At 52.4% G+C, this 24,867-nt stretch overlaps 1 protein-coding gene across 17 annotated transcripts in view; it reads right to left on the bottom strand.

Annotated features, from left to right (window-relative positions):
• DTNB (dystrobrevin beta) overlaps positions 1-24,867 on the bottom strand; it is a 318,597-nt gene that overhangs the window by 59,347 nt on the left and 234,383 nt on the right. For 10 of the 17 annotated variants that reach the window (XR_012902418.1, XM_075923222.1, XM_075923216.1 and 7 more), the window contains 2 exons: positions 18,874-18,970; positions 16,970-16,990 (listed from right to left, as the gene is read on the bottom strand). Coding sequence is in view for 13 of the 17 variants with exons in the window: in XM_075923222.1 (XP_075779337.1) it covers positions 16,970-16,990; positions 18,874-18,970 (118 nt within the window). In the remaining 4 variants the exon portion in view is untranslated. Of the gene's footprint in view, positions 1-15,391; positions 16,538-16,969; positions 16,991-18,873; positions 18,971-24,867 lie in introns of those variants that run through there. The other 7 variants (XR_012902417.1, XR_012902420.1, XM_075923212.1 and 4 more) reach the window with 2 other exon arrangements.

Here is a 24,867-nt window from a genome sequence, read left to right as displayed (position 1 = left end):
AGACTTAGCCGTGGCATGTCTCAATGGCAAGCCTGAGGTGCCTGCTACATCTCCCGCACTTGCGCTTCTGGGCTGAGCGGGGCCCTTACCCTCGTGGGACTTACGGGGTTGAATATCTTTTTGTTGTTCCAGAGGCAGCAGTTGAAGCGCTTTGTTAAACAGCAGCATCTTCAGCCGCATCTCCCTATCTCGCCTGGCGTGGGCCGTTAGCTTGGAACAATGGCTGCAGTTTTGGGGGATGTGGCCTTCCCCGAGGCATTTTATACATCTGGAGTGTCCATCTGATGCAGGCATGGCGTCTCCACACGACGCACATTTTTTGAAACCCGGGGAGCCGGGCATTTTCAAGGCATCTTTCAGACTAAAAACTGAAGGAGTCTGCGGAGTAACATTGAACTATGTACAGTACTAAAAAGTCTTTTTTTTAAAACTAACTAGAACTGTAAAAACGCTAACTATAAGGTAGGGGCTGAACTAGGATGAAAAGAAGAGGTAAAATGACTAATTCTGCTTTCTCCTCAGGTAGAGGCAGGAGCTCGTCCCAACGCCGTCTGTGACCGTGGACGGTTAGGAGGAACTGGCGAAACAGACAGTGCATCGCAGAAAGGGCACGAACGGCACAAGGTGGCTTCTGCATATGCGTGGTCCTCCAGTGGCTGCTGCTACAGAAAAATCTCCGACTGTGGCACCGGGACGAGCCCGACACCTTTTAGGCTTAAATGGGCTTAAATTGCAGCAAGGGAGGTTTAGGTTGGATATTAAGAATAACTTCCTGCCTGCCAGGATGGTTAACCACGGGAATAAATTGCCTAGCAGGGTTGTGGAATCTCTATGACTGGAGATGTGTAAGAGCAGGTTGGACACACCCCTTCCCAGGGAGCGTTTAGATGGTGTTTGGCCCTGCCAGGGGGGAAGAGGATTGGAGTCAATGACCTCTCGAGGTCCCTTCCAGTTCTAGGATTCCAAGAAGTTTCTTAGCTTGATAGTTGTTATTACATGTGGGAACGAAGCTGGGCTGGAAGCAACACTCTCCTCAGGCAAAAGTTCCTTTCGGCTGCAACTCCTGAGTGTGCCATGAGGTTTTGATCAAAGATTGATCAGCCTAAGTGGCCAGACTGTGCTGTGCGTGCCCAGGTCCAGGACAAGGACAGCGTGGGCACTGCCCTGCCCTGAGAGCACCGGAAGGGATTGTGCCTCACGGCCCCAACATGGAACTCCGCCTGCCAGAGACATTCCTCTGCGTTACAGGGCAGCTCTGCGACCTGGGACCAGGGCTGGGAGTCCTGTGCATCTATATTATACTGTACTCCTTGGCGTCGTTCCCTCCCCCAGGCTTTCCTTTGCGGTGCAGGGGCAATTAGCGGCCACTAACAGCCAGCCAGCCCTGAAGCCATCTTGTGTGGAAGGCGCAATGGGAGAAAGCTGGGCTTGAGAAATTTCCCAGTAAGAGATGCGGGGAAGGTTTGGCAGCTCAGAGATGAGTCACAGAACCATAGGGCTGGAAAGGGTCCCAAGGGCCACCCACTACCCTCTGCCAAGATGCAGGGTTCGTTGTGTCAAAGCCATCCACAACAGATTGTTTTCCAGCCTCTTTCTGAAAACCTCCAGTGAAGGAGAGTCCCCAACTTCTCTAGGCTTCTGTTCCATTGTCCAATAGTTCTTACAGCTAGGAAGTTTTTCCTGAGATTAGATCGAAATCTGCTAGGTGGTGGTTCGAACCCACTGCCTCTTGTCCTGAGAGAACAGTTTTGCTCTGTCTTTCTTATGGCAGCTTTTCAGATATGTAACAACTGCTAGCATGGTTCCCCCTTCAATCTCCTCTACTCCAGACTAACCACACCTGGTTCGCTCAGTCTTTGCTCCCATGGCTGCATTCCACCCCTTTGATTTCTTTTCTTCCTCACCTCTGGGCCCTTTCCGGTTTCTCTACATCATTTCTATACATTGGTGGCCAAAACTGAACCCAGTGCTGCAGCTGAGACCTTGCCAGTGCCGAGTGGATTGGCTCTGTCACCTCCTGCGACTTGCCTGCTATGCCCATTAATGGAACCCAAAATAGTTCTTGCTTGTTTTGCAATACATTGCATTGTTGACTCAGGTTGCAGCTGAGAGCCAACGCCACTCTCAGATCCTTCTAAAAAGTGCTGCTGCTAGGTCAGTTGTTCCCCATTCTGTATTTGTTTTTTTCCACCCTAAATGTAGCACCTCCCATTTGTCTTTGTGGAATTTCATTCTTCTATAGCCCAGTTCTCCAGCTGATCAAGAGCCCTTTGAATGTTGGTTCTATCCTGCAACTCCCGTGCCTTCAGCTTTGTCCACAAGGAAATCTGGGAGTGCAGGAGGGTTCTAAACTCTCATGCAGCTCCCTCTGCAATAAAAAGGAAATAGACCCCAAAGCACTTACAGCAAGATAACACCGATTCAATTCACAAATATTTTGTTGTTTGAGTAATTGACTGAGGTTTTACCCAGGAATATAAGGCTACATCCCATTCCAATAGATTGCCTCGGCACATCCTCGGTACAGAAGTGATTTGCCCAGCCTCACAAGCCCAGAAGCAAGACACAATATGTGGATCTCAATGGCAATTTCAGCCAGGAGAATGGACGTAACAATAATTTTCTGAATGTAGTACTCCTAGAATCATAGAATCCCAGGGCTGGAAGACACCTCAGGAGGTCATCAAGTCCAGCCCCTGCCCAGAGCAAGACCAATCCCAACTAAATCATCCCAGCCAGGGCTTTGTTAAGCCAAGACTTAAAAACCTCTAGGGATGGAGATTCCACCACCACCCTAGGGAACCCATCCCAGTGCTTCACCACCCTTCTAGGGAAACAGTTTTTCCTAATATCCAACCTAGACCTCCTCCACTGTAACTTGAGCCCATTGCTCCTTGTTCTGCCATCTGTCACTACTGAGACCAGCCTTTCTGCATCCTCTTTGGAACCCCCCTTCAGGAAGATGAAAGCTGCACTCAAATCCCGCCCCCCTTCTCTTCTGCAGACTAAATAAGCCCAAATCGGTCAGCCTCTCCTCGTAGGACATGTGTTCAAACCCTAATATCATTTTGGTTGCCCTCCACTGGACCCTCTGCAATGCGTCCACATCCTTTCTATCGTGGGGGGCCCAGAACTGGACATAATACTCCAGATGTGGCCTCACCAATACTCTCTCATAGAACTGGAAGGGACCTTGAAAGGTCCTGTAGTGTAGTCCAATCCCCTGCCCTCACAGCAGGACCACGTACCATCCCTGATAGATTTGCCCCAGATCCCTAAATGGTCCCCTCAAGGATTGAACTCCCAACCCTGGGTTTAGCAGACCAATGCTCAAACCACTGAGCTACCCCTCCCACAATGCTGAATAAAGGGGAATAATCACTTCTTTAGATCCACCGCCAATGCTCCTCCTAATGTAACCTAATCTGCCATTAGCCCTCTTGGCTACAAGGGCGCCCTGGTGACTCATCTCCAGCTTCTCAACCACTGTAATTCCCAGGTCTTCTTCTGCTGAACTGCCATCTAGCCAGTCGGTCCCCTGTACCAATGCTTGGGTTTCATCAGTCTCAGGGGCAGGACTCTGCACTTGTCCTTGTTAAACCTCATCAGATTTCTTTCAGCCCAATCCTCCAATTTGTCTTGCTCACTCTGGACCCTATCCCTGCCCTCCAGAGTATCTACCTCTCCCCCCAGCTTAGCGTCATCCGCAGACTTGCTGAGGGTGCAATCCATCCCCTCATCCAGATCATTAATAAAGATGTTAAACAAAACCGGCCCTAGAACTGATCCTTGGGGCACTCTGCTAGAAATCGACCGCCAACCTGACACTGAGCCATTGATCACTACCCGCTGGGCCCAAAGGTCTAGCCAGCTTTCTATCCATCCATTTATTCAACCCATTTACTGTCCATTTATCCAATCCATATTTCCTTAACTTGCTGGCAAGAATATTGTGGGAGACCGTATCAAAAAATTTGCTAAAGTCAAGATATATCACATCCACTGACTTCCCCATGTCGACAGAGCCAGTTACCTCTTCATAGAAGCTAATCAGATTGATCAGACATGACTTGTCCTTGGTGAATCCATGTTGACTATTCCTGATCACCTTCCCCTCTTCCAAGTGCTTCCAAATGGATTCCTTGAGGATCCCCTCCATGATTTTTCTGGGGAATATGGTAAGGCTGACTGGTCTGTAGTTCCCTCGATTGTCCTTCTTCCCTTTTTTAAAGAGGGGCACTACATTTGCCTTTTCCCAATCATCCAGGACCTCTCCCGATCTCCATGAGTTTTCAAAGATAATGGCCAAAGGCTCTGCAATGACATTTACCAACTCCCTCAGTACCCTCAGATGCATTAAATCCAGGCCCATGGATTTGTGTTTGTCTGGCTTTTCTAAATAGTTCTTAACCTGTTCTTTCTCCACTGAGGGCTGCCCACCTCCTTCCCATACTGCGCTGCCTAGTGCATTGTCTGGGAGCTGCCCTTGTCTGTGAAGACAGAGGCAAAGAAAGCCTTGAATACTTCAGCTTCTCCTACATCATCTGTCACTAGGTCTCTCCCCGAGAGGCATAAGGATCTTGCGCAAAATGAGGGTTTTGTGCAAAAAAAACCCCATCCACACTGCTTATTTTTGTGCAAAAACCCCTTGCGCAAAAACGGCTTGAATAAATTATGCAAATGGAGCACAGTGATATGCAAAGCCGGCAGTGTAGACATAGCCGGGGACTAAAAGGCTGCTTTTCTGAAGTCCAGGGTGTGTAGTTTGCTGCTCTGCTTTCTTCCTTTTGTCACGTCATCTCATGATCACTGCTGCCCAGGTTGCCACACACCTCTACTTCCCTACTAGTTCCTCCCTGTCTGTGAGCAGCAGGTCAAGCTGCGCACGGCCCCTGGTCAGTTTCCTCTGCTCTTGTGCCAAGAAGTTCTCCCCACCATTCTCCAAACACTTTCTGGATTGTCTGTGTACTGCTGTACTCTGCTGATCTTCATGCAGGCTAGAAGCCAGAAAGTGTCATTCCTGGAATGTGGCTCCTTTGAAGAGGAATTTGACCATAATTCTAGTTGAGTCCCTGAATATTTACAGATGCACACAAAAGGAAAGTACAGAGCCTATTCCTCCAGGACTCCTATGGGGCGCTTTTGGAAAGGACCACAGACTCAGTCAGACCATTTTGTTCACTGGGATGTTCAGAAAGGAAGTTCAAGATCCTGCTTTAAAATCCACAAAAAGTGAAAACAGCTAATTGGAATCCTATGTCTCCGTATTAGCTAAACAAAAGGCTACACTATCTAGCGGGACAAACTAAGTCTTGGTGAAAAGCCACGAATGTCATGTGCGAGAGGGAGAGGGGGGAGGTCAAAAGAAATCAAGGTTTAGGCACAGTGGAGTTTTGCTGAGCCCTAAACACGTGGCTAAGGAGCTCGTGAATTTGCTGGGGAAAAGGAGAGGAGGCCAATGAACAGAGAATGTGAGTGAGGAGAGAAAACGCGGGAAAATATTTAAATTCTTCCTGGCCTCCGTCATCCCCTGGAATGTTCCCTTTCGTGGTTCATGCAGTCCCAGAGGACACTTTGGACTGCACTTGGGAAGCGCATGCTGGGGCAGTGACAGCACCAAAGCAGGTGCTGCTATGGTCTCGGTGGCTGCCTCGATACTAAGGTACAGTGCTGGCACCATGAAAACAGGAGGAAGTCGGAAGGAGGTACTGTGCCCCTCAACCGGGGCCAGCAGTTGCAGAAAACACACAAAAACTAGTGCCAAATGCTCCTTTAGTGGTGCAGGAGCCAAAGTGCCTGGAGCGAGAAGACAGAATGTATAATCCGAGGCGAGCTCTCTGCGGCTCTGTAACCGACACTGCTGATGAACTGCAGAAGGCCTTTCCCAAGCTTTATTGGATGGATACCGTGACTCTGCTCCTCATTTGGTATGAGCCAAAAAGGAGCCAGAGAATCACTGAAGGGAAGGAGGGTCCGGCTGCCTAGTCCAAGAAGTTAAAGAAGGAAATAGTAATCCACTGTAAATCCTTCTTTAATCACCCATGCTAGTGCCAATCTACAATCAGTCTTTTAACCCTGCCTCTTCTGCATCTATATACAATGTGAGGTCACCACAGCAAGGGGAAAATCTAGACTAGGGAACAGAACACGTGTACATCACCAATCCAGATCAACCAAAGTCAAACCACCGATGAAACAGGGACATTGTTTCCATTCAGCCTCAAATGCGGAAGAAATTCCTGTGACAAAAATAAAAAACCCACCAAGGAGTCCGGTGGCACTTTAAAGACAAACACATTTATTGGGGCATTAGAGCACGAGCTTTCGTGAGCTCCAGCTCCCTTCCTCAGACACAGAAGAGAAAAAGAAAGCGACAGAGATGGATGAGTGACAACAGTACAGTTAGCAGCAGAGCGGCTGATGCTCAAAAGGATTGAGGGATGTCAGGGATGATGCAGATCAGCAGTGGACAAGATACCGCCTGTGGGCCGGCTTTGGTCCTCCAAACCACCATGTCCAGCTCAAGGGGCCCCCTCCCGGGACCCTCAGGCATGAAGCACCCGCTATTTTAAATGAAGGGCTGCTTCGTGTGACTCTACTTTAGAGGGAGGGGGAGGCTTCAAGTGATCTCCCTGCCCCCAGCCCACTCCTCAGCCAACAGCCAGCCAATAGGAGCTGAGAGATTGACCTGGGGGATGGGGGCGGTGCAAGCCTCTCCCTACTCCCGGAGCTGAGAGCCACGTGGAGGGAGCAGGCTGCAGTTTCAATATTCTGGAGCTGCAGCAGGCAGGGAGCCCAGCCTGCCTTGGGGGTGCTGCAGGACAAGAGATGCTTAGGTAAGTGCCTCCCAGCCAGAACCTGCCTCTGGCATCCCCGCCTCTCCCACACCCCAACTCCCTCCCCCAGGTCACCTTCCAAACCCTCTGCACCCCACTCCCCCGTCTCAGGTCACAACTCCCTCCCAGACCCTTCACCTCCTTCCATATCCCTCCCCCAGGCCAGAATCCTCTCCTGCACCCCCACTCCCTCTCTGACCCTGCACCTCCATGTCCTGACCCAGGTCACAACCCCCGCCTCCACCCAAACTCCCTCTCAGCCTCATACCATCTCCTGCACCCCAGTCCCTTACCCCGTGCGCCCTTTGGCACCCAATCTCCATCCTCAACCCCACATCTCCTCCACAGAAAAGTGCGGCCTTTGACCACTTTCCAAAATCTTGGAGTGGTCTCCCACCAAAAATTGTTTCTCACCCCTGATCTAGACAGTGTTTGGTCCTGCCACGAGGGCAGGCAACTGGATTTGATGATCTCTTGAGGCCCCATCCAGTTCTAATGTTCTATGATTCTTATGCTATTTTAGACCAAGGAGAGATAGTTCTGCTTTAGCAAGCTGGGCTAGCAGGACCGGATTAAGGTAAATGGAGAAGTGGGACATGAGGAACAAACACAAGGAGGAGGGTGCTACAGAGGAGGAGACCGGATCTGTAGGGAGAAGGACGGGCAGTTGGACACTTCTCTAAGGTATCTGTACACGAAGGCAAGAAGCCTGGGACCAAGCAGGAGGAATTGGGAGTCCTGGCACAAAGAACTACCATGTGACTGGAATAACGGAGACTTGGTGGGACGATTCACCTGACTGGAGCACTGTCAGGGAAGGGTATAAATTGCTCAGGAAGGACAGGCGGGGAGAAAAGGAGGAGGAGTTGCACTGTATCTAAGGCTATGTCTAGACTACATGGCTCCATCGATGGAGCCATGTAGATGAGTTTACTAGACACAGCAAAATGAAGTGGCGATTTAAATGCTTCTGATATACTTAAACATTTTGCTATTACTTTTTGAGTTTTTGGCTAGTTGCTCTTCAAACTCCTTTTTGGCTTTTATCATATTTTTACACTTAATTTAACAAAGTTTATGCTCCTTTCCATTTTCCTCACCAGGATTTCACTTCCACTTTTTAAAGCATGTCTCTATCTGTCATTGCTTCTTTTACTTGGCTGTTAAACCACGGTGGCACTTTTTTGGTTCTCTTACTATGTTATTTAATTTGCAGTACACATTTAAGTTGGGCCTCTATTATGGTGTCTTTGAGAAGTTTCCATGCAGCTTGCAGAGATTTTACTTTTGTCACTGTACCTTTTCACTTCTGTTTAACTAACTTCCTCATTTTTGTGCACTGTCTGACCAAGGACTACCTTGGTTAGAATCAGAGTCAGAGAGCTGGAAGAGACCTCAGGAGGTCATCAAGTCCAGCCCCCTGCCCAAGGCAGGACCAATCCCAATGTAATCAACTCATCCAGGGCTCTGTCAAGCCAAAACTTAAAAACCTCTAGGGATGAAGATTCCACCACCTCCCTAAGGTAACCCATTCCAGTGCTTCACCACCCTTCTAGGGAAACAGTTTTTCCTAATATCCAACCTAGACCTTCCCCACTGTAACATGAGACCATTGCTCCTTGTTCTGCCATCACTACTGTGAACAGCCTTTCTCCAGCCTCTCTGGAACCTCCCTTCACGAAGTTGAAGTCTGCTATTGAATCCCCCCTCACTTTTCTCTTCTGCAGACTAAACAAACCCAAATCCTTCAGTCTCTCCTGATAGGTCATGCGCTCCAGCCCCCTCATCATTTTGGTTGCCCTCCACTGGACCCTCTCCAATGCGGCCACATCCTTTCTATAGTGGGGGCCCAGAACTGGACACAATATTCTAGATGTGGCCTCACCAGAGCCAAATAAAGGGGAATAATCACTTCTCTGGATCTGCTGGCAATGCTCTTCCTAATGCACCCCAATATGCCATTAGCTTTCTTGGCTACAAGGGCACCCTGGTGACTCATACCTAGCTTCTCATCCACTGGAATCCCCAGGGCCTTTTCTGCAGAAGTGCTACTTAGTCATTCAGTGCCCAGCCGGCAACAATGCTTGGGATTCTTCCGTCCCAAGTGCAGGAAGAATTGTGACCATAGCAAGATAAATGGAGAAGAGCACTGAAGCAATGACACAGCCCTCCTTGACACTGGCAAGAATGACCGATGGTTTGGCTCCGAGCCACTGAACAAAATGGTGGTGGTCATCCCATCATGGAGTCATCTGATGATGGAAATTAATTTCTGTGGCCAGCCCAAGCTACATAGCACCTTCCACAGGGCATCGCGATTGACAGTCAAAGGCCTTGATTCGGTCAATGAACATGGACGGTTCTTAGTGTTGCTCTCTGCACTTCCTCTGAATCTGTCATGCAATGAAGATCATCTTGGTTGTGCTTCAGGATGAGCTGAAGCCACACTGTGATTCGTGGAGGAATTCCTCAGCAAGGGGGAGAAGGCGGGTAAGTAGGATTGTAGCAAGAATAATTCCTGTGATGGAGAGGAGAGCAATAATTCTGTAGAGCAGCCTATTGGCTAACCTGCTCACTAGAGTCTAGTGGTCCCAACCTTTTGGGGCTGCCAGGCCAGTGACTAGACTATAGAAACATATACATTCATTCTTTCTGTATGGTTTTGATTATATGTTTATTATAACTGGAGTATTGTGTCCAGTTCTGGGCACCATATTTCAAGAAAGATGTGGAAAAATAGGAGAAAGTCCAGAGAAAAGCAACAAAAATGATTTAAGGTCTAGGAAACATGAGCTATGAGGGAAGACTGAAAGAACTGGGTTTGTTTAGTTTGGAAAAAAGAAGACTGAGAGGGGACATTATAACAGTTTTCAAGCATCTAAAAGGGTGTTATAAGGAAGAGGGAAAAATTGTTCCTCTTGGACTCCGTGGATAGGACAAGAAGCAAGGGGCTTAAACTGCAGCAAGGGAGGTTTAGGTTGGACATTTGGAAAAACTTCCTACCTCTCAGGGTGGTTAAACACTGGAATAAATTGCCTAGGGAGGCTGTGGTATCTCCATCTGTGGAGATATTTAAGAGCAGGTTGGACAGACACCTGTCAGGGATGGTCTAGACGGTGCTGGCTCCTGCCACAAGGGGTATGGCTAGACTATAAGCCTCTTTCCAAAGAGAGCATCTAGACTGCAACCACTTATTTTGAAAAAGCAAGCCACTTTTTGAAAGAGAGCACCCAGGCAGTCTGGATGCTCTCTTTTGAAAAATCCGTTTGCATTCAATAGTGTCTTTTTTCAAAAGAGCACTTTCGAAAAAAGGCATTATTCCTCATAAAATGAGGTTTTCTGCAGTCGAAAAAAACTGCCGCATTCTTTTCCTTTAATTCCAAAAGTACACGGCAGCAGTCTAGACACAGGAGAAGTTTTTTTAAAAAAAAGGCGACTTTTTTCGGAAAAGCCCTGTAGTCTAGACACACCCAAGGGCAGGGACTGGACTCGATGACTCTCAAACTCCCTTCCAGTTCTAGGATTCTATGAAAACCCTCAGCTGGGATGCTGCTTGGGCCTGGTGCCTTGTGATTTTTTGTGTCTGGGTGACAGCATGCCCAACTTCCTCAGACGAGAGGGGATCAGCAAGGTGTTCCATTGCTGAGCGTTGTGTAATGCATTGATGGTGTCTTCAGTGACCATGGATTCACAGCTTAGTAGGCTCTGGAAGTACTACTTCCAGTGCTGCTTAATGGCTGCATTGTCCTTGAGGAGAGTAGAGCCATCCTGGGAATGTAAGGGGACTGGACCTTGGTCGATATATAGCTTTTGTTGCTTGAAAGAAACTTCTCATGTCATCCTGGTCCAGAAAACTCTGGATTTCAGAGGCCTTCTTTTGCTACCACTTGTTTTTGACATCTCATCGCCTCCTTTGGATTTTGGCTTTAAGCACGTGATGAGCCTCTTGTTTTCATTTATTTGCTGTTGCCAGGTAAAAAACGCATTTCTTTTCTGTTGAATTAGTGCTAGGATTTCCTCATTGTTCTTGTGCCGGGGAGCGGTACAGCCTATGCTTTCAGCACATTGTGAACGGCGTTTTTAAGTTGATCCCACGTTCATGATGTTGTCAGGCAGGTTAAAGAGTTTCTCAGACAGTAATAATGATACTTCCAAACTGAAAGTGGAAGTCTGCGGAGAAGCAATGAATTGAATACGACTCTCCCAAGTCCTAGGCTGATGCCCAAACCCCTGGGCCATGCCGTTAGCAGGATCACAAAGCTCTCTTTCTTTGGGTGTTTAAGAATGTGCTATGTGAATGTGACACTGGCGTAAGGAATTTAATCAATCACAGAATGGGAGCAGAATCAGAAGCAGCACTGTTCACTGGGACAAGCTCTGGATAAGGAGCCAGGGCCTTTGGGTTTCTAATTGCAGTTTTGTCGTTTACTTGCTGTTTGGTCTTGTACTTGTACCAACCACTCACTGTCAGTCTTCCCAATCTCTGAAATGGACACACTGGTATTTATTTACTTCCCTCTGAGATGTCGTGAGCGTTAATTTTATAAAGCGGTTTAAAGATTTTAAATGCTCTAAAAGCGTTAGGTATTACCGTTACCTACCCATGACATATCTAATGCAGCAGGCTATAGTCGCCATCCCAGCTAGGGAGCAGCAGAAGGAGTTCATGCTCCCGGGGCTGAGCATGATTTGCCTGCATCACTCTTGGCTGCTAGCTCAGACCTGCAGCTTGACATGTACAGTGAGTAACTCCCATGGGGGTGCAGGCTCAACCTGTATACCTAATTCAATGCGTAGCCTCTGCTGAGACAGCCAAAGGCGGCTGTGAGAGGCATTTCCATTAGATGCAACCACCAGGAACCAGGGGTTTAGCAAATGTCTTCTTGTTACTATCGACTTGGACTGGCTTGAAATTGGTGACCAAGAAATCACCCTATCTTATTCTCCACAGCCCAGGAGAGAGTATTGCACAACTAACCCGAATCCTTCGATAACGGTGTTACACATTCAAATGCATACAGGTAACCACAGCTGCTAAAATGGCATGGAGTGTAGTCTGACCTGGAATGTCATTAGCAGATTTCACGCAGAGCCAGACTAGTGGGAGCAAGTGTACAGAACAAGACAACCATGGTAACAGGTGAGTATACCAGAGCTACGTGGATTATGATGCTCTTTTGGCAAAAAGCAGTTGGTTCAAGAATTAGTTAGCTGGTGCAGTATCAGTCTCCTTCGCCGACACCCTACCCTACAGAGGTTCCATTCCCAAATATCCATTACCTCACCACGGAGCAAGTGTTGTTTTGTGCATGTACTTGTGGGCCTGAAGCACGCAGCCAGAGAGAGAGATGGAAGGAGCAGGAACTCTTCTACTGCACCGGTGCACGGAGTACACGAACTGCTCTTCCAGTACGACAACACGTACTGCTACGGGGCTGTCAGCAAGAGGATTTCGGCAGGTCGAGCAGAGCTGTTTCAACTCAGCAGTCCCTCCCGCCTCTCCAGCCATACTGTCCTAGGTACTCACTGTGGAGGTTTCAAATTACTACAAATCTTCTGAAAACCAACAGCCTGATAGTCCCAGATTTGGGAGGTAAATCTGTAAAAGTGTCTGGTCCAGCAACATCCATGGTCCGGCAGGGCCCCGAAGTGGGAGCAACGCAGGGGTTGGGGAGCCCTCCCTACCCTGGCTGGGGAACACCTAGCCTCAGTGGAGCAAGGTAGCTGGGGAGCCCCATCCCCAGCTGGGGAACCCCTAGTCTTAGTGGGGCAGGCAGTGGCTGGGAGATCCCACCCCAGCCCAGGAACCCCCCGCGTCAGTGGGCCACATGCAGCTGGGCTGTCTGCGGCCGGGCTACTCTGGCCAGGAACCTCAAAAACGCCCCAGTGGCAACAGGGCCGGGGTGACCAGGCAGTCTCCGCTGGGGAACCCCCAGGATGATCAGGTGCTGGCAGAGGCAGGCGGCCGGAATCTCCAGCGGAGCAGGGTGTCTGGGTAACCCCGGGTGCAGCAGGGCCGGTGGCCCCAGCTGGGAGCCCTGGGGAGCACTCGGCAGCAGCGGGGCCGGCAGTGACCAAGCAGTCCCCTGAAAGACGGGTGGGGAGCCCGGGAGAGGGCAGCCAGCAGGGAAGCACTGATCTCCCCCCCAGGACAGCTCAGGTCCCCAGGATGCCGGACCAGGGAGGTCCCACCAGTAGTAGGATGGGGACAGTGGGCTTTATTTTTATAATTTTATTTGATATGATCATGTTAACGACCATTTTGTTTTGGAAGTGAAAAGAAGGGGAATTTGCGAGTCTACCTGCCAAAGGGCTATCCCAATTCTTCCTGACCCGTTTCACTGTATACACACATTTTGAGAGAGGAACAAGTGAGCGATAACATACAGAAACATACAAAACCCTTTTCCAAAGATGACTGCTGCTATTGTGTGTTTTGAAATTACAGTAATTCCTCATTTAACACGTGCCCGCTTGACACGTTTTCGCGATACCACGATTTTTTTTGTAGGGAATGTTTTTTGAATTACACGACCGTCCCCGGAATAAGATGATTTCCCCAGCTGGCCTGTTGCTGGCGGCTGCGCCGGCCTTCCCCTGCCTCCCTGCAAAGTGGCGGAGGGTTCGCCGCTCCGTTCCCCGCTGACTCCCCCTCGCTGGACGCTTTGCCCTCTCTCCTCTGTCCCCGCTTGCAGGACGGTGGCTGGGTTTCCCCAGCTGGCCCGTCGCCGGCGGCTGCGCAGGGCTTCCCCCCGCCTCCCTGCAAAGCGGTGGAGGGTTCGCTGCTCGCCGCACTGTTCCCCGGTGACCCCCCCCTCGCTGGACACAGTGCAGGTCCCGGCAGACCCATCACAGGGGCATACTCCCAACCCAATCCCCCTCCCCTCTCCTTCCCTTCCCTCCCCCAGAGCCAAACACCTCCCCTCCCTGCTGTAACCCAATCCCCTTTCTCCCCAAACCTTATGTCCCGGTCCCAACAGACATCCCCGCTTGAAATGCACCCCCCACCTTTTCCATTATTTTCAGTGGGAAAATTGACACCGCATAGCATGTTTTCACTTAACACGATCATTTTTGGAAACAGATCTATAGTGTTAAATGAGGAATTACTGTATTCGAATCAAACGGGAAGAATAAATAATACTTTTAAGGTAAAACAAATCTCATAATTTTCCACTTCTCTGAGTATGAGACCCCCTTTCAGCACAACCAGCTCGGAACTCTCCATAAATGATCCATGGCAGAACTATTTCACCCCTGGGACTTTGCACAGAGGTGACTTCTAGAGTGGAGGTTCTGAATCCGTTTCAAGTCTAGTCCTGTTTTTACATACAATAATACCCTCCTAAGAATCACTGCTTAGAAGTAAAATGTCTTCTCTGGATCTCTTTTGGAAGGGGAATCTGGTTTCAAAATCTGAGCAGTCTCTCCAGCTATTTTTGAGTTCCAAGACTAAAACGATTCTAGCCACACTCCTTTTGTACGGAGCTGTGTTAAAATGATAGTTGGAAGCTGAAACTTGGCATTGGGCAGTTCTCAGTGAGGGAAAAGGCTGAAAAAACATGAATGTGAACAAAGTCATGCCTGTTTCAGACTCTATTTGGAGCGCATGCAGGGCAAAGTATCACTGGGTACAGAGGCACCTGATTCCAGACAGCCCTGTGGAATGGTCGCTTTGCATAAGCTTCTAAGCCGCGATTGCTACCTCTTAAAGGGACACAGCCAGCTTCACTTCTGGCTGGCAGCTTTTGACCTAGTTTTATGACAAATGCTACCTAAGGTAATTACAGCTCGAAGCTGTCGGGAAACACTTCTCTGCCTTTTCAGTTGATTGTGTGCACGTGACAGTCTTCCTGTCTGAGAGAGCCTTACAAAGGACCCAAGCCAGGCGACAAACCCATTGTGACAGTAAAACCTACAAAACTGGCAGAGCAGCTCCAGGTCAATTAAGTGCCTGAAACGAATTTAAACTTATTTGCTGCAGCGGAGGAGATTTCAAGATGGCAGCGTCCCTGAGGCCTTCTATCCTCTAGTGTTGTGCTTGGAATAAAGGATGACAGGAAATGTGTCCAAGTAGCAGAGAAGCCAATATGGCTCAGGGGATTCTGCCCGAAGAACCAAAGCGTCCCTTTCCTCTGGCCGTCAGTGCGGAGAAGCACCCTGCCCACCCCCTCTTCCCGAGAACGACTGCTCCTGGGAGACGGTGCTGCAGCGCCCGCGTTTCAGCGGCTCTGAGGAGAGCAGAGCAGCGCATGCTGGAAATGGCAGGGCAGATGAAAGCGCTGCAACCTGCAAGTCAGGCCCAGCACTCAGATGCATCTAATGCAAATTACTAACGTGACCTTTGTTGTCTAAGTTAGGTTATTGCTGGTTCGTAGCCGTGTTGCCTCAGAAACGCTACATTCCAAAGCACTGGGGCGATGCAGTGACGTAATGTCCTGTCAACTGGGGCAATGCAGTGACGTAATGTCCTGCCCTGCCTCCCAAATTCCCCCTCCCAAACACTGGCAGCTCAGGATCTGTGTACGTCAGACAGAAGGAAAGACAAACGGGGAGTCTCTTCGTTTGTTTTTATTTTCATACTACAAAGAGTTTCCATAATGCTAGTAGAGACAGGCAGCCTGGAGCGTTATGCCTCCTGCAAGAGGTGAGGCCCGAACCAGAGACTCTGCACCAGGGCTGGGCACACTCAGGCCTGGGGGCAGGATCCGGCCCGCCCAGCTGATGAGCAGAGCGTGCATCCTTCCACCTTTATTTTACAAATTCCCTTTGGTACGTGAACTTGGCAAAGTTGTTGCTCATGTAGCAGGTGCTAAATATTTATCGAACTGGTACAAATACCGCACAGGACAGTGAAATCAAGGTCTGCTAAACCAGCTGGCCACATGTAACTGGAGTGAGCACACAACCCCTCCCTCCCACGGAGGCAAGCCAAGTAACAATGGCCAGGAAGGAAGCTGCGGTGCTGGGCAAACAAGCGTACACTGTGCTACACGTCCGTGGAAATGTCTCTTCCGGACAGTTATCCCGAGTCTGCGAACAGGACATGGCAATGTTCCGCGTGCACGGGGGACGGGGGGAGGAGTTCAGACCTTGTCTGCATGTCTTGGGGTTCTTCTTTCCCCAAGAAATATTCTGCACAGGCCTGTTTGGGGCCAACTCGCCCATTCCTAAGGGGACAGCTTGTTGGCAGAATGCCAGGGATAGGACTTCGTATTGGACGCTGTGGCTGGATCTAGAGAGGATCGAACTTCAGCACAAGCAGGGCCAACCCCAGCACATGCAGCTGACTCAGAGGTTCACCGATACAAGCTGTGCCCAAAGGTACATCACCCTGCAAAAGTCAGTTCTCTGAGTATTTTAAAGCTGCGTACAGTATCTGTGCCAGATAAACCACCCCAGTGAACATGGGGTTAAAGTTCAGAAGGCCAGATGCACAGACAAGAGCAGCTGGGGTGAGCTGCTGTTCCTTAAAAGAGAAAAAGGGCTCCCTCTGGAGTGCCTCACAAAACTAACACCGGAGTTACATTTTAGCTGGAGTGGAAGTGAAAAGACTAGCAAAGCAAAGGCAATCGCGTCTCCTAACGGTCTGCACAGTCTGTTTGCAATGAGTGTAAAAGGACGAGTCCAGCGAGGCGACATCGAGGCTACATGGCATGAAGCAATGCTGAGAGGATCAAAATCAGTTTTCATGCATGGACCTATACATGGAAATCAGGCAAATTCCAGGTTATTCCAAGAGGTAAGAAAGCTATCAAACACTGCGGAGAAACCTCAGGGCATGGAATACAGCGAGGTGAGAATCTGCCTTTCCAATCTGCTTCAGCAGGCGCTTTGCGAAGAAAACAAAAATACTCTCGCTGGTGGGTCGGCAAGGCACGGCACTCAACTGAGTCTCCAAGGGGAGGGAAGAAGCGCACAGCACTATAGTAAGAACATGCTGCCTGGGAACTGAGGAGTTCTGCTTTGGAACTTGAAAACCGGGAAAGGCCTCCTATCAGCGACTTTATGCTAGCCACAAGGAAAAAGTAATGCACGCTCATTTGCATACAATCCCAACAGGATAACAGTTGTGTTTTCATGCAGCACCCCTCTCCCCAAGTTATATTAACTACACACTGAAATCAACTTACTGCCTGCTTTTGCTCTTCTTCCTATAAACGTCGGCAACAGAAAAAGGTGAAAAGAGAAACAAAGATTTATTAATCATCATGTTAAAGGAAACACACCCAGCAGAAGAAACGGAAGAACAAGCAGATGGTAAATTGCAGAAACATCTGTAGATGCACCCTGAACAAAGACACAGTTGCCGTGAGGAGAAAGCTAAGATGCCATTTGTCCACGCCTATAATGTGCACCTTGCTATGGGACGTCTCAGAGGGGTAGCCCTTTTAGTCTGTAACTAAATAACCAGCACTTATCCTGTAGCACCTTAGAGCAGTGGTCCCCAATCTTTTTGGGTGGCGGGCGCCGCACGGGGCTGTTGGGCCGCACGGGGGTGGGGCTGCACATGCGCCACGTACCCAGGGGCAGGGGCTGCGCATGCGCCGTGCTCCCAGGGGCGGTGCTAGGCGGGTGCACATAAATGTCCCAGCGGGCGCCACGGCACCCGCGGGCGCCGCTGCCTTCGAGACTAACAGAAACATAAATAATACCATGAGCTTTTGTGGGCACAGCCCACTTCTTATGGAGGTTGAATGCATTGAAGCAGATCTCAGAGTGATCCCTTCCCTCCCCAAAATCCCTTCCAACCCTCAGCGTCTCCCCTGGACTCAGGCGATCCACCACTGGTCTGTTTGGCACCTGCACGCCGTGGAGCCTGCAACCTGTCATCTAAGCAGGACACAGCTAATCCCTCTCAGAGTCCATAAATGTTAGCCATGGACCTGTCGGGACAGACCAGCTTAACGGCGCTGTGGCACTTTCAGTCTTTGTCAGAACGCCGCCGCCCATCACTGGCCCACAGCGACCTGTCCGGATCAAGCTAGAAAAGGCAAGTTGTTACCATGTCAGACACCAAAGCAGAGCAATGGAAGGGGACATTAGCTCAGAGCCAACACCACGAATCTCACACTAAAGCAGACAGGTTCTAATGCAGGCAATGGGGAACTAGCGTGACACTTTTTTTTTGGCTCTCACTGCCAGCCAGGCGGGAAGCCACAGTCTGCAATGCAGCAGCTGTCGCTTCCAAATGTTTTCAGGCTAAGCCTGGAACATTCCATTGTAACACAGGGACAAGTGTAGTTGATAGGTGACTGGTTAGTCAATCAGTAAATCTATTCTCCCTCCTCCTCCTCAAACCTGTGGGTATTAAGAACATAAGAGCAGCCAGACGGGGTCAGACCAAAGGTCCATCTAGCTCAGTGTCCTGTCTGCCAACAGCGGCCAGTGCCAGGTGTACCAGAGGGAATGCCTCCCCTGTTGCCCATTCCCAGACTGACAAACAGCGGCCAGGGACACCAGCCCTGTCCGGCCATTGATGGACCTATCCTCCATGAATTTCTCTAGTTCTTTTCTGAACCCTGTAAATTCTTGGCCTTTACAACATCTTCTGGCGAGGAGTTCCACAGGTTGACTGTGCGCTGCGTGAAGAAAAACTTCCTTTGGTTTGTTTTAAACCTGCTACCTATTAATTTCATTTGGTGACCCCTAGTTCTTATGTCATGGGGACAAGTAAATAACTCTTCCTTCTTCACTTTAATCTCTCTTCACAAGGCAGCTGTTCTAACCTCCTGACCATTTCAGTTGCCCTTTTCTGAACTTTTTCCAATGCCAAGGTAACAACTCTATTGCAGGAAGCAGCTTGTGACCGTAATCACACATTAACCACCCTTCCCAATCCGCAGACCCAATGTGGAAGTGGCTTTTTACAATTCCACTCTGTTGTTCACAAGATTATCCAAACATGATCACCGAGGCAGTAATGACACTGGCGATGTAGGAGTTGGGTGAGAGCAAAGCCCAGGCACAAGGAAGGAAGGGAGAGAGGAAGGAAGGAAGGGAGAAAGACTTTGCATTTCGAGACAAAGGTGTTTACCTTGAGCAGTTTCATTAGTCCTTCAAGCTGTACCATCAGCTCCCTTCGGCTCTCCTGAAGTGCAGACATCCTCTGCTCTAGCTCATCCTTTCTCTGCCTGTTCAAGTGACATGGAAGAAAGCGTTAAAAGAAACTCTGCTGTTTCCAAGACACTCAGGGCAATTCACAGGGCTGGCTACCTGGTACACATACCATAGTTCACTACGTTTAATACTCCCCCTGAAAGTTAACAAAATCAGAGCAAACCCTAACCCCCACTTCTTTTGTAACATGACATGCAATGATCATATTTCCCCCTATGAAACAGACACACAAAGCCCCAATTATAAAGCGGGAAGCACTTTTTTTTAATAATGCAATTTGGAAAGGAAGCCAGCATCTTCTTAATGATCCTGTCAGACCTAAGCATTCAGCAGATCTTTAAGACAAGTCAGACTGACGCACCAAGAAATGAAAAGGAGTACTGAGTGCTAGAAGCAAGCCATTAACGTGACCTGGGAGTTTACAGAGGTGTTTCTGTCCAATGACCTGACATACAAATTGTGAAGCATTTGCTTGGAAAGAGCCCATGTACATGTAACACAACACAAAACAATCTGCAATTAGAGAAGGATTTTTTTCTTTCTGGGTATCAGACAGTGTGAAGTCTGCTAAAATGAGAGTCTCGCGTTTAACAGGCCTGAGAGAAAAGTGGCTTTGTGTTTGGTCTGTTTGCATTTTCAAGGAGAATTGAGAAGTCTCCTCCAGACTGCTCTACTGGGCAGCACAGAGGAGGCGGGCAGCCCTTGCTATGGAAGAACAGGTTACGGGCTATTTAGAGAAGGGAGACAAGCACAAGTCCCTGGGGCTAGATGCGCCACACCCGAGGGTGCTGACGTGACTGCAGAGCCATTGGCGTTATCTCTGAGAACCTGTGGCGATCGAGGGAGCTGCCGGACAATTGGAAAAAGACAAATGTAGAGTCCAGATTTTGAAAAAGAAGAATCATCGGGGGAAGTGCAGACTGTTCAGCCTCCCCTTAGTCCCCAGAAAGATCATGGAATGGGGCCTCAAAGAAGCCATTCTGAAGCACTTGGAGGAGAGAAAGTTCATTATAGAATCCTAGAACACTAGAGCTAGAAGGGACCTCAAGAGTCATCAAGTCCAGTCCCCGGCCCTCATGGCAGGACCCAGCACCTTCCAGATCATCCCTGGCAGGCGTCTGTCCAACCTGCTCTGAAATATCCCCAGGGACGGAGATTCTGCAACCTCCCCAGGCAATTTATTCCAGTGTTTCACCCCCCTGACAGTTAATTTTCCTAACTCCCTTACTGCAGTGTAAGCCCATTGCTTCTTGTCTTCTCACCAGAGGTTAAGGAGAACAGTTTTTCCTCCTTTCTCCTTGTAACAATCTTTTAGATACTTGAAAACTGTTTTGTCCTCATAAACAAACCCGATTCTTTCCGTCTTCCCTCACAGGTCATATTTTCAAAATCTTTACAAACTTTGGTTGCTCTTCTCTGGACCTTCTCCAATTCCTCCATCTTTCCTGAAACGTGGTGCCCAGAACTGGACACAAGACTCCAACTGAGGTGAACAGGAAATACAACTAATTAACTGCTATCAGCCCAGGGAAAAGTGCAGCTTGCAAGCGAGAGACTGTTCCAGTACTGCCACGGATGGTATGAAGGAACTGAAGGAGGGGGCTGGATTGGCAGGGTCAGATAAAACGCCATAAGGCACCAATCTAGGGGGCTCCCCAGCCAGCCCAATGGGGGTTGCTAGCGGACAGAGTTTCTGATGTTGGTTGGTGTGTGTGGTGCGCACACACCTGATTGGAATCAACAGGAACAAGCACTCAGAGAAGAGCACAGAGACCCCGGACCCAGCCCCCTTGCTCACAGACTGGGAAGTGTGCTCTTGCGATGTTACCAGCAAGCGAGAAAACAGAACTATTGGTCAGCGATGCACCGAGAGGCACGGACGGGACTGGCCCGCCTTACGCAAAGAGTGAGAGCCCCGCTAGAGGGCTGGGGAGTGTCCGAGCTCAGGCTGTAAGGGTCTGTCTACGCTAGCCCCCTAGTTCGAACTAGGGTGGCTAATGTCGGCATTCGAACTTGCAAACGAAGCCCAGAATTTAAATATCCCAGGCTTTATTTGCATGTTCCCGGGAGCCGCCATTTTTAAATGCCCCGTAGTTCGAACTCCCTGCCCGTAGCTACACGCGGCCCGGACTAGGTAGTTCGAATTAAAGCTCCTAACTCAAACTACCGTTGCAGGGGGTGCAGGCTCTGGGAGGGAGTTTGGGTGAAGGAGGGGGTTGTGGTCTGGGGCGGGGGATTGGGACGTGAGGTGCTGGAGGGGGTATGGGCGTAGAAGGGGATTCTGTCCTGAAGGAGGGGCATGTGGCCTGGGCAGGGGCATAGGAGAGGGTGCAGGTGATTGGGGGGCAGCATTAGGAGGGGTGTGGGTGCAAGAGAGGATGCTGAGCTGGAGGAGGGTGCAGGGTCCGTGAGGGGGCTGTGACCGGGGGGAAGTGCCGGAGGGGTGCAGGCGTAGCGCCGACAGATGGAACCCAGCCTGGGACCTCTGGAGCTTAGCGCCAGAGCCGCTACAGCTTGAGCTAAAAGACAGCTGGCTCTCCGCTCAGGCTGCGGCTCAGACTCCTCCTCCCTCTGTCAGGGGGCTAAGTGCCCTCCATGGGGCAGTGAACCACAGCCTGCAGGTGCGGGTTACACAAGGATCTGGGTTGTGACCTGGGGCATGGAATTGGGGTGCAGAGTCTGGGAGGAGGCCTGGGTGCAGGAGCAGGGGCACAGAGGGTTTGGGTTAGGTGGGGCAGAGGCTGCAGTGGCCATGTGCTGTCTAAGCGCTTCGCGTACTGCATGACCGCAGAGGCAGGAAGCCGGCCAATGGGAGCTGCGAGATTGTGCTGGAGGCGGGGCAGTGAATGAAGTCCCTCCCCCTCCCCTAGCTCGTGGTGCTCAGAGAAACACAGGGCCCCTGCAGCCAGCTGCTCTGCACGGTGCGGGGGTGAGGCCGGCAAGGGGCTGGGCCGTGAGCTGGATCTGGCAGCTCCGTGGCCTGGACATTTTGTCCACCCACTTCAGATCCACTTTAGGACAGGGGCTGAGCCATGGGCGGGGCTGGGTGGGCTATGGGTCATCCACCCGGCACCCAGCCTCCACCCAGCCCCTGCTCTGCTCTGGCCCCAGTGTTTGCCCTGCTCTGCCTACTGCCCACTGCTGCTGCTGCGGTGTGGGGTCGGAGCGCAGGGACGTGTCTCACTCTGCCCATCTTGCACTCTTCTGGGGCCAGACAGGTGGAGAGGGACAGGACCCCCTGACCCAACCCCACTCCCAGGCTCGAGCACCGGCGGGGTGGGCGGCGGGTGGAGCATATCCCTGCGCTCCCACCCCACTTGCTGGCAGGACGGTTCATCCATCAGTCCGCACAAGGCCAGCTGCCAGCTTTCAACAATCGCCAGCAGAAAGATTTCAAATGGCTCCTTAGAGTTCTCATGGATTTCCAGGAAAGCTCTGCACCCGGTGCCGGGTTTCCACGAGCGCCCTGCGCCCGGTGCCGGGTTTCCACGAGCGCCCTGCGCCCGGTGCCGGGTTTCCACGAGCGCCCTGCGCCCGGTGCCGGGTTTCCACGAGCGCCCTGCGCCCGGTACCGGGTTTCCACGAGCGCCCTGCGCCCGGTGCCGGGTTTCCACGAGCGCCCTGCGCCCGGTGCCGGGTTTCCACGAGCGCCCTGCGCCCGGTGCCGGGTTTCCACGAGCGCCCTGCGCCCGGTGCCGGGTTTCCACGAGCGCCCTGCGCCCGGTGCCGGGTTTCCACGAGCGCCCTGCGCCCGGTGCCGGGTTTCCACGAGCGCCCTGCGCCCGGTGCCGGGTTTCCACGAGCGCCCTGCGCCCGGTGCCGGGTTTCCAAGAGCGCCCTGCGCCCGGTGCCGGGTTTCCACGAGCGCCCTGCGCCCGGTACCGGGTTTCCAAGAGCGCCCTGCGCCCGGTGCCGGGTTTCCACGAGCGCCCTGCGCCCGGTACCAGGTTTCCAAGAGCGCCCTGCGCCCGGTGCCGGGTTTCCACGAGCGCCCTGCGCCCGGTGCCGGGTTTCCACGAGCGCCCTGCGCCCGGTGCCGGGTTTCCACGAGCGCCCTGCGCCCGGTGCCGGGTTTCCACGAGCGCCCTGCGCCCGGTGCCGGGTTTCCACGAGCGCCCTGCGCCCGGTGCCGGGTTTCCACGAGCGCCCTGCCCCCGGTGCCGGGTTTCCACGAGCGCCCTGCGCCCGGTACCGGGTTTCCAAGAGCGCCCTGCGCCCGGTACCAGATTTCCACGAGCGCCCTGCGCCCGGTACCGGGTTTCCACGAGCGCCCTGCGCCCGGTGCCGGGTTTCCACGAGCGCCCGGTGCCGGGTTTCCACGAGCGCCCTGCGCCCAGTGCCGGGTTTCCACGAGCGCCCTGCGCCCGGTACCGGGTTTCCACGAGCGCCCTGCGCCCGGTGCCGGGTTTCCACGAGCGCCCTGCGCCCGGTGCCGGGTTTCCACGAGCGCCCTGCGCCCGGTGCCGGGTTTCCACGAGCGCCCTGCGCCCGGTGCCGGGTTTCCACGAGCGCCCTGCGCCCGGTGCCGGGTTTCCACGAGCGCCCTGCGCCCGGTGCCGGGTTTCCACGAGCGCCCTGCGCCCGGTGCCGGGTTTCCACGAGCGCCCTGCACCCAGTGCCGGGTTTCCACGAGCGCCCTGCGCCCGGTACCGGGTTTCCACGAGCGCCCTGCGCCCGGTGCCGGGTTTCCACGAGCGCCCTGCGCCCGGTGCCGGGTTTCCACGAGCGCCCTGCGCCCGGTGCCGGGTTTCCACGAGCGCCCTGCGCCCGGTGCCGGGTTTTCACGAGCGCCCTGCGCCCGGTGCCGGGTTTCCACGAGCGCCCTGCGCCCGGTGCCGGGTTTCCACGAGCGCCCTGCGCCCGGTGCCGGGTTTCCACGAGCGCCCTGCGCCCGGTGCCGGGTTTCCACGAGCGCCCTGCGCCCGGTGCCGGGTTTCCACGAGCACCCTGCGCCCGGTACCGGGTTTCCGTGAGCGCTCTGCGCTTGGTACTGGGTTTCCGTGAGCACCCTGCGCTCGGTACCAGCTTTCCAAGAGCGCCCTGCGCCCGGTGCCGGGTTTCCACAAGCGCCCTGCGCCCGGTGCCGGGTTTCCACAAGTGCCCTGCGCCCGGTTCCAGGTTTCCAAGAGCGCCCTGCGCCCGGTACCAGGTTTCCAAGAGCGCCCTGCGCCCGGTTCCAGGTTTCCACGAGCGCCCTGCGCCCGGTTCCAGGTTTCCACGAGCGCCCTGCGCCCGGTTCCAGGTTTCCAAGAGCACCCTGCGCCCGGTTCCAGGTTTCCGTGAGCGCCCTGCGCCCGGTACCAGGTTTCCACGAGCGCCCTGCGCCCGGTGCCGGGTTTCCACGAGCGCCCTGCGCCGGGTTTCCACGAGCGTCCTGCGCCTGGTTCCAGGTTTCCAAGAGCGCCCTGCGCCCGGTTCCAGGTTTCCAAGAGCGCCCTGCGCCCGGTTCCGGGTTTCCAAGAGCGCCCTGCGCCCGGTTCCAGGTTTCCAAGAGCGCCCTGCGCCCGGTTCCAGGTTTCCAAGAGCGCCCTGCGCCCGGTTCCAGGTTTCCAAGAGCGCCCTGCACCCGGTACCAGGTTTCCAAGAGCGCCCTGCGCCCGGTACCAGGTTTCCAAGAGCGCCCTGCGCCCGGTACCAGGTTTCCAAGAGCGCCCTGCGCCCGGTACCAGGTTTCCAAGAGCGCCCTGCGCCCGGTTCCAGGTTTCCAAGAGAGCCCTGCGCCCGGTACCAGGTTTCCAAGAGCGCCCTGCGCCCGGTACCAGGTTTCCAAGAGCGCCCTGCGCCCGGTACCAGGTTTCCGTGAGCGCCCTGCACTCAGTACCGGGTTTCCGTGAGCGCCCTGCGCCCGGTACCAGGTTTCCGTGAGCGCCCTGCGCCCGGTTCCAGGTTTCCGTGAGCGCCCTGCACTCAG

Source organism: Pelodiscus sinensis, chromosome 3 (assembly GCF_049634645.1).
Source record: "Pelodiscus sinensis isolate JC-2024 chromosome 3, ASM4963464v1, whole genome shotgun sequence".
Taxonomy (NCBI): Eukaryota; Metazoa; Chordata; order Testudines; family Trionychidae; genus Pelodiscus; species Pelodiscus sinensis.
Note: the sequence above shows the minus strand (reverse complement) of the source record. Positions and strands in the feature narration are given on the sequence as shown.